Source organism: Balaenoptera musculus, chromosome 1 (assembly GCF_009873245.2).
Source record: "Balaenoptera musculus isolate JJ_BM4_2016_0621 chromosome 1, mBalMus1.pri.v3, whole genome shotgun sequence".
Classification (NCBI taxonomy): domain Eukaryota; kingdom Metazoa; phylum Chordata; class Mammalia; order Artiodactyla; family Balaenopteridae; genus Balaenoptera; species Balaenoptera musculus.
This window is the reverse complement of record NC_045785.1, coordinates 106,701,288-106,709,390: the sequence shown is the minus strand read 5'-3', so window position 1 is coordinate 106,709,390 and position 8,103 is coordinate 106,701,288. Positions and strand designations below refer to the sequence as shown.

At 40.1% G+C, this 8,103-nt stretch overlaps 1 protein-coding gene across 3 annotated transcripts in view; it reads left to right on the top strand.

The window, feature by feature from the left end:
• The first annotated feature begins 3,935 nt into the window (after positions 1-3,935).
• The window catches only part of LOC118899550 (flavin-containing monooxygenase 5), a 29,986-nt gene continuing 25,818 nt past the window's right edge, over positions 3,936-8,103 (top strand). For 2 of the 3 annotated variants that reach the window (XM_036861338.1, XM_036861328.1), the window contains exons 1-2: positions 3,941-4,076; positions 4,231-4,408. In XM_036861338.1, coding sequence (XP_036717233.1) covers positions 4,274-4,408 — 135 coding nt within the window. In that variant the 5' untranslated portion in view covers positions 3,941-4,076; positions 4,231-4,273. Of the gene's footprint in view, positions 4,077-4,230; positions 4,409-8,103 lie in introns of all 3 variants that reach the window. The other variant, XM_036861333.1, reaches the window with a different exon arrangement.

Sequence of the window (8,103 nt, the reverse complement as noted above, 5' to 3'; positions counted from 1 at the left end):
TTACAATATTTCCACTGCCTTAACCATGGAAAATGACATTGTTTCTATGGGAAAATGTATTCTGATTTTCAACAATTGATTAAAATTGTTAAAATTGATTAACTTTTGGAACCCAGTCATTTCTTCATTGGAGATTTTCCTCTTGTTTTTTATGGTATTTTTAAGTATCTCTAAGTCTTTTTAATGGGTTTATATTCTGTATTTCCAATCATCTTTGAAAATCACGCAGGGCAGGCTCTTCCATTACTTGTGTTTGTGTGTTAGAGCACGGCATGCAGCACTGGTTGCACAGGAAGCACAGCTGAAATGCAGCAGGACCCTACGGTCCTCCCCCCACCCACCATGTCCTCTGCCTGCCTTTTGTCTGTAGAAAAACTTTAGTCAAAGTTGAGCCTGTATATACTCACTTGCAAATTTGCAGTTAGCCTAAACAGAGAAAATTTGAGTCAAGGTTTAAAACATTTTACAAGTAATTTAAACACAACATAAAACATATTTGCCAAGTTTAAAAGTAATTAATTACAAAACACAATTAAAGTAGTGGAGCATTAAAATTACATTTTAAAATATGAAGTTTTAAAAGTAATTCTTGTATTGTTCTGAAATTGTAAAACTGATTCAGTAGGGAGAGATTAATATTCAGTTTATAAAAGTATTCATCAGTTTTCCTATAACTAGGCATCTCTAATACATTAAAATTATTCAAGTAATTCATTTATAAGTTAAAATTCTAATATGTAAAATGGTTGCATTAAAACACTCTTTTCAGAATTTTATTTTTAAAAGTATTATCATAGTATAAGTTCACATTTATAACTGAAAACCTTTTTTATTAATTTATTTATTTTTGGCTGCATTGGGTCTTTGTTGCTGCATGTGGGCTTTCTCTAGTTGCGGCGAGTGGGGGCTACTCTTTGTTGTGGTGCGCGGGCTTCTCATGGCGGTGGCTTCTCTTGTTGTGGAGCACGGGCTCTAGGTGCGTGGGCTTCAGTAGTTGTGGCACGTGGGCTCAGTAGTTGTGGACTGAGGGCTCTAGAGCGCAGGCTTAGTAGTTGTGGCGCACGGGCTTAGTTGCTCCGCGGCATGTGGGATCTTCCCGGACCAGGGCTCGAACCCGTGTCCCCTGCACGGGCCGGTGGATTCTTAACCACTGCACCACCAAGGAAGCCCTATAACTGAAAACTTTTATGAAAGATATCAGTCTTTAAAAAGTTACAGGTCCAAAGAATATTGATACTAATATTAATTAGGGTTGTCTAAACAGCTGTAAAAAGCAAAATTAAAAGCTCAATAGCACAAACAAAATAGCAATTTACTTATCTCTCATGTAAGAGTCCAAGATTAATAGATCCAGATTAGAAGATCCAGTCATTTAGGGCCCCAATCTGATAGTGGACCTACTTCAATACATAGTCCCCAAACACCTCTCTAGTTATCATTATTCTAGGCTACAGGAAAGAAGAGTGAGCAGAAGTCCAGGGCAAACCATTGTCTTTTAAATGGGTTAGACAGAACTTAGTGAGAACTTAGTCATATGGCCACGTGCAGCTGCAAGGGAAACTGGGAAATACTGTTGCTATTTGGGCAGCCCCATCCCAGCTACAGTCCTATAATGCTGTAATAGGAGGAAAACAGATTTTAATGAAGAGTTAGCAGTGTCTGACACCCCTCTAGCCACTAGAATTCTGTGTTCATCCTTCTCCTGATATGCTCATACCCTCCCCAAGGGAGACAACTCCAAATTCCATCCAGGTGCTACATCCAGCTCAAATTCTGGGATCTCTGGGTGACTTGCAATCATCGCCCTCAGACTCAGATTGGCTTTTTGTGGTCCAGCAACTCATTAACTCAAAGGAAGTCACTTACTTCTCCAACACCCGATAAACCATGGTCTAATAGAAACAAGATGGTTATATGAGAACTTCTTGTTCTTTAGTATTCGGTGGCCCTTCCACTGCCATAAATCTTGGGGAGGGATAAGACAAGAGGTAACTGGAAAAAACCCAAAATACCCTGCTTTTTCTTTCTAGGAGAAAGTAGCCTTAGACAGCACAAAAGATATTTGGTGACAAAAGACATTCTATTTCATGGTATTTGATGGTGAGGACACTAGTTAAATAAGGGATTTCTGGAGCAAAGTGAGAAGAGAATCCAGAACAAAAGTAAATAGTAGCTTTTTTTTAAAGAAAAATACGAACTTTTTGATTAGCTCGTCTTGAGATGACTATTGAGAGATTAATGACATTTTGATAAATAAGAACCATATCAAAAAGACAGAACCACATCGAAAAACAAAAACACTTTTTTAAATTACTGAGAAATATATATAACTCCATCCTTAAGCTTCTTTCCCTTTATTCTCCCATTAGGCTATGTTGATGTCCTGTGTTCCCCACTGTGTGTCTGTGTTTATGTGTGTGTGTGTTCATATAATTCAGACCGTATTTTGAGCAGGAGTCTTCCTGATGGAGCCAAGTGATTTCCAAAACCAAAGATCTATTTTTAAACATACTTTAAAGTAGTTGAAATAAGGCAACAGCTAAAAGCAGTTCAACTAAAGTGTAAACTGTAAAGGCAGGAGTTAGGCAAAGAAAAGGGATGCAACAGAGAGATGAGAAATGGACAAAGGACTTGTGGCTAAATAAGATGTAAAAATATTCTCATAAAGAAGAGTATATATAGTGATTGAAGCCCAGGCCTGAAGCCAGACTGCCAGGTGTACTTACCTGCCTTTTCACTTACTTGCAAGTAAGTAAGAACTTGATAGTACTTACTTGAAAGTACAAGTAATTTTTCTTACTTGATAGTACTTGGAAGTACTTGACAGTCCTTTCTTCATGGGGTTGCCGAGAGGATTACATGTGTGCATTCCCAAAAGATACGATCCATTCCCATTGTATCTTTTGCACCATATAAGGTAAACCCTTGAGAAATAACCCATTGGTCTGGAAGGATACTTTCGGGGTGAGGTCACTAAGTCAAAACCAGGTCAGTAAGTCAAAACCCAGTGCTGGAATTATTGGCATCAAATCATCTTCAGCAAGGTTGACTAAGGGAGTAATATAAGGCGCACAAAGATGCATGGCATCGGTCACAACCCAGCTCTCCCAGAGCCCCTTACACCTGTCAAAATAGACTCCTGGGTTGAATAAGCCCTGATTCTGACCCAGTGTATGAAATCCTATATCCATTACATTGGTCTTTTCTGAATAATTTGAAAAATTTGTTACATTTTAAAAGTGGATATTTTGTGTTTGTAATCACACAGGCAACTGTGTGAGGAAAGTTCTTTTTTACAGTATTTTTATTTTTTTGAAATTATGTTTGTGTTTCAGTCTTCTCTACTAAACTATAAACTCGTCTAAGTAGGAAACTTAATGCCCTCACTCCCCACCGTACCCCAGCACCCAGCTCAGTGCATGGGTATTTTAAAGTAAATTTCTTCCCGTAGCACAGAACCAAAGATCCAATTTGTGGGGTTGGGGGTTGTGTTGGAGAGGTGGATGAGGGGCCGGGATGTGTTTTAACAGATCTCCTGAAAGATAGATGTTCTCCACTTAAGCTTTTGGAGCAAGACTTGCTTCGGGGTTGTTGGTGACAGTTTCCCTTCACCAGTAGGAGTTTGTCACTATAAGACAACACCAGGAAGTTAAAAGTGAATGGGAAGGGCGGGTGATGGAGATTCCGACCCCTAGGGTCTCCCCTGAGAGTAGCTCAGAGTGTGGGCAACTGCAGGTGAAAAGCAGAGAGGTTATAGTGTTAATTTTTCCTGCCCAGAGCAGGTTTGGCCCATGTTTTATCCCCTGGGAGGGGGGGTAATGGGTGCTGCTGAGTGGGCGGTGTGTTGGCTGAAAGGAGGTGGAGCTGAACAGCCCCTCCACATTGGCTATTGCTGCTGTTTGTACTTTGTTGCTTTACATTTCTTTGCAAAGAGCTGAAAGTGCAGTGCCCTCCAGATCGCAGCTGAAGGATCTGCCAGTGTTGGGGCAAAGGCAGCGAGGTCGGGTACCGCAGCAGAGTTCTCAGCTCTGGGTCTCAGCTCTGGGTCTTCCAGGCACAGGGCTCACCCATCCAAGGTGTAGTAGTTCCCGGTGGTCCACGAGGACACTGGGATCTGGGTTCCCCAAAGGCACCTGCTGTTGCAGCATTTATCTAAATGCCACATTCAAGCTCTTCTTTGAAAGGTGTTAACTGATGTGTGCTTTCTGTCTTTTGTCATCCTTTCTTTAGGACCGGTTACACTGACCCAGCCTGGTGAAGATCTCTGGAGACCATGACTAAGAAAAGAATTGCTGTGATTGGGGGAGGAGTGAGTGGGCTCACGTCTATCAAGTGCTGCCTGGAAGAAGGCTTGGAGCCCGTCTGCTTTGAAGGGACTGATGACATCGGAGGGCTGTGGAGGTTTCAGGTAAATCTCCTGGTTCCTTAATACTTGGAACTCTCGCCGTAACTAGGTGCATAAGATATTTTACCTCGTGTCAGGAAGTATGACGGGCTTCACAGTGATTAAACCTGCCAGACTTCAACCTGCTGACTTCCTCTCAGCAGCCATCACCTCAGGTTCTATGCAGGTTCCTCTTTCCCTACGCTGGCAGCAAAATGGGACGCAGGTATCACTCGTTTTTTCCTTTACTGAGGTCTGTGAAAATGGCACAGAGATCATTTTCATTTACAGATCTTCCTTGATTTACAATGAGGTTACATCTTGATAAGTCCATCGTAAATTGAAAATATCCTGTTACAAATGTATTTAATACACCTAACCTACCTAACACCATAGCTGAGCCTAGCCTACCTTAAACGTGCTCAAAACACTTACGTTAGCCTACAGTCAGGCAAAATCATCTCACACAAAGCCTATTTTATAATAAAGTGTCGAATAGCTCATGTAATTTATTGAATGCTGTATTGAACATGAAAAACAGAATGGTTGTTTGGGTACAGAATGGTTGTAAGTCTATCAGCTGTTTACCCTCCTGATCCTTCCAGCTGACTGGAAGCTGCCACTGCCCAGCATCACCAAAGTATGATACAAAATATCGCTAACCGGGGACAAGATCAAAATTCAAAATTCGAAGTGTGGTTTCTATTGAATGTGTATTGCTTTTGAACCATTGTAAAGTCAAAAAATCACAAGTTGGGCACTGTCTGTAGTGAGTTTTGCCGCTATCCAGAAAAGCGTAACAATTTTGGTGGGGGGGGGGGTGTAGCAGAATGGCAGACATGTAAAGTGGTTGCTCTTGGTCTGCGTTCATCGGGAAGTGATCTAGAATACTGCTTACAACTCCTTCCAGGAATCCCCCTTTTCAATCTCTTCTAACCTTACTGTTTTTTTTTTCTTTTCTTTCTTACCTTCCTTCCTTTGTTGCTTCCTTCCTTCTTTACTTTAAACAGTTCTCTAATGATTCTAGTGCTTGAATAGGATATAAAATCTGGCTGCCTTCCTTGCTTTGCACTTTTGCTTCACTTGAGAAATCAAAGCAGTAGTCCTGTCTTCAGGGAAGGGCAGAGGGCACCTGCAGCTGGGTTTTCTTGTCCTTGCACAGACTCAGTTTTAAAGTTGACTTGCTTTAATATGCACACCCAGCCCTGCAACTTGTTACTAACAGTTAAGGTATCTTCTTACTTAAATGATAGTTAAGCTTATTATATGTCAAAGAATATCACCCTCCTTAACTGATCTCCAAAGCAACATCCATTGGGTTTGCTTTTCAACTCACTTTTTAAGCCAGTGAATGGTATTAAGGTGTCTAGATTTGTTTCATATTTCACAAAACGAACACGGTGTTGGCCAGCTACTTAAAAGTGGTTTCATTCGTTCATAGCATTCCTTAGTAGAACAGCAGTACAGTTGTTTTGCATCTTGGCTCTGCCTTGGGGACTAACTCTATTTGACAATCGTCCTTATTCGGATCTAGGGCGGATACCCCTTAGCACACCACCCATGCATCGGTCATAATCAGTCTTGGGCATGGGCTGAAAAGACTGTTAATAAATATTTTATAATCAATAGAAAATTTTACTTTTGAAATCCAGCACAACATAGTGTAGAGGTTAAGAGCACCTCTACTTTGTCTGGGTTCAAATCCTACTGTGACCTTGGGGAAACCCATTAAACCTCTCTGTACCTCTGTGTTGTCATCTTAAAAACTGGTACCCACTTCATAGAGTTATTGTGGGGATTAAGTGAATGAATAATTATGTCATGACTAATAACAGTGGCACAATAATTGCTAAACATCAGTTATTACTCAGTAGGCCTAGAGTGTGGCCCACACATTTGGTGTCTGGTAAGCATCCTAGCCAGGTTTGGCAACTACTGACCACGCATGAAATTAGTGAAGGGTCCACCATCCTACCTGATTATCAGGTTTTATTTCCAAAGTGGTTTAAACTTCTTCTCTGTTAAAGACCCAATTTGGAGTTTTTTCTGATTATACCCTTGGTAAAATTTCAACACCTTATAAACTGCTTCCTTGAAAATAAATAAGCTATATTTCATTATAACATTCTGACTTCTGTTAAGACAGACCACATCTGTGTCTATATATTATATATAACATACATATATTTTACATATATTATACACACACACACACACACACACACACACACACACACAAACACCACTATATCTCTAGAGCCACGGGTGGTGCCTGGCATATATTAGGCACCAAATATATTTACATTTTATAAATGAATCCTAGAGAAGCAAAATATCTTGGGTGGCTGCTTAGAATGCTTGTGGAAATAGAGACCTTCATTCTCACATATTCCACAGTTACACAGTTGTGGAGCCTGAGGTATTATAAACATCCATTAATTGCAGATTAAACATGTTTTACATGCTGATGCTGATTTCCTCAAGAATTGCCTCTGAGATCTGCTTTTCTATGACCCCCTTGCTTGTTATTTGGAGTCTTCCTCTCCCCCATCCTACACCCCATAAATTTTCTGTAATTCATTGGGGGTTTCATATATAGGATCATCCCAAGCAATTTGGAATTCCACCATTGCTACCGGGTGTCCAGTAAGCCACTGGGAACTCAAGGCTTCCATTTTCTCTTTGTTTTAACAGGTCTCAGGGACTCAGTATAAATTTCTTTCTTCTTGATCTCCTCATTAATGTTAGACCAGACTGATGGTGAAAAGTCAGTAGTAATGTGAGACATATCACTTCAATTTTCATACTACAATATTACTTTATGAATGAAATAGCTTAAAATGATAAATCCTTATGAAATGCTGAGGTTTTAAGAAGTATGTAATGCTGGAAAATAATGTTTAATATTCTTTAGTCAATCTGAATTTTAAAAATCCTTAAAGTATACCAAAGCAGTGCTTCTCCAAGTTTAACGTGCACATGAATCACTGGAGCTTTTGCTGAGGTGTACATTGCGATTCATTAATCTGGGGTGGTGCCAAGATTCTATATTTCAGGTAAAGCCCCAGGTGATGTTGATGCTGCTGATCTGATAACTACAGTTCACGTAGTGAGGTTCTGAAGTGTATACGTGATACAAAGGTACCACACGGATACAATGTAATGTAAAATGAGGCATATTTAATACATTTTAATTTAAAGTATAAAATTACGTAATAAACACCCTTAGATGAATAGGTGTTTTTAATTCTTAAATATCAACCACCCCCCCCCCCAAAAAAAGACAACTGAATGGATACAAAAATACTTAAAAGAGGGTAACTGTAGAGCAGTGGTTGTCAGCTTTGGCTGCACCACTGAACAATCACCTGGGGAACTTTAACAAACTTTAACAAATACTGATATCAGTCCATCCAGATTCTAGTTTTATTGGCCTGGGTGCCAATAAAGCTCTCCACTAGTTATTTCTAATGTGCAGCCAACATGGAAACCTTTGCCCTTCAGCTTTTACCCCAGCTTTCCCAGGTGATTAATGAGGATGACATTGCATCTTTAAAACAAAATCGATAACAGTTCATTGAACAAACATTTCTGAAGCTCAGACTATGTTAGAGGGTGTGGAGATACAGAGTTATATAACCTCCTGCCACTGCCCTCAGGCATTCTGCAGTTTAGCTAAGGATGTATGGAGAAAGGACTTCTGAGGTGGATGGGATAAA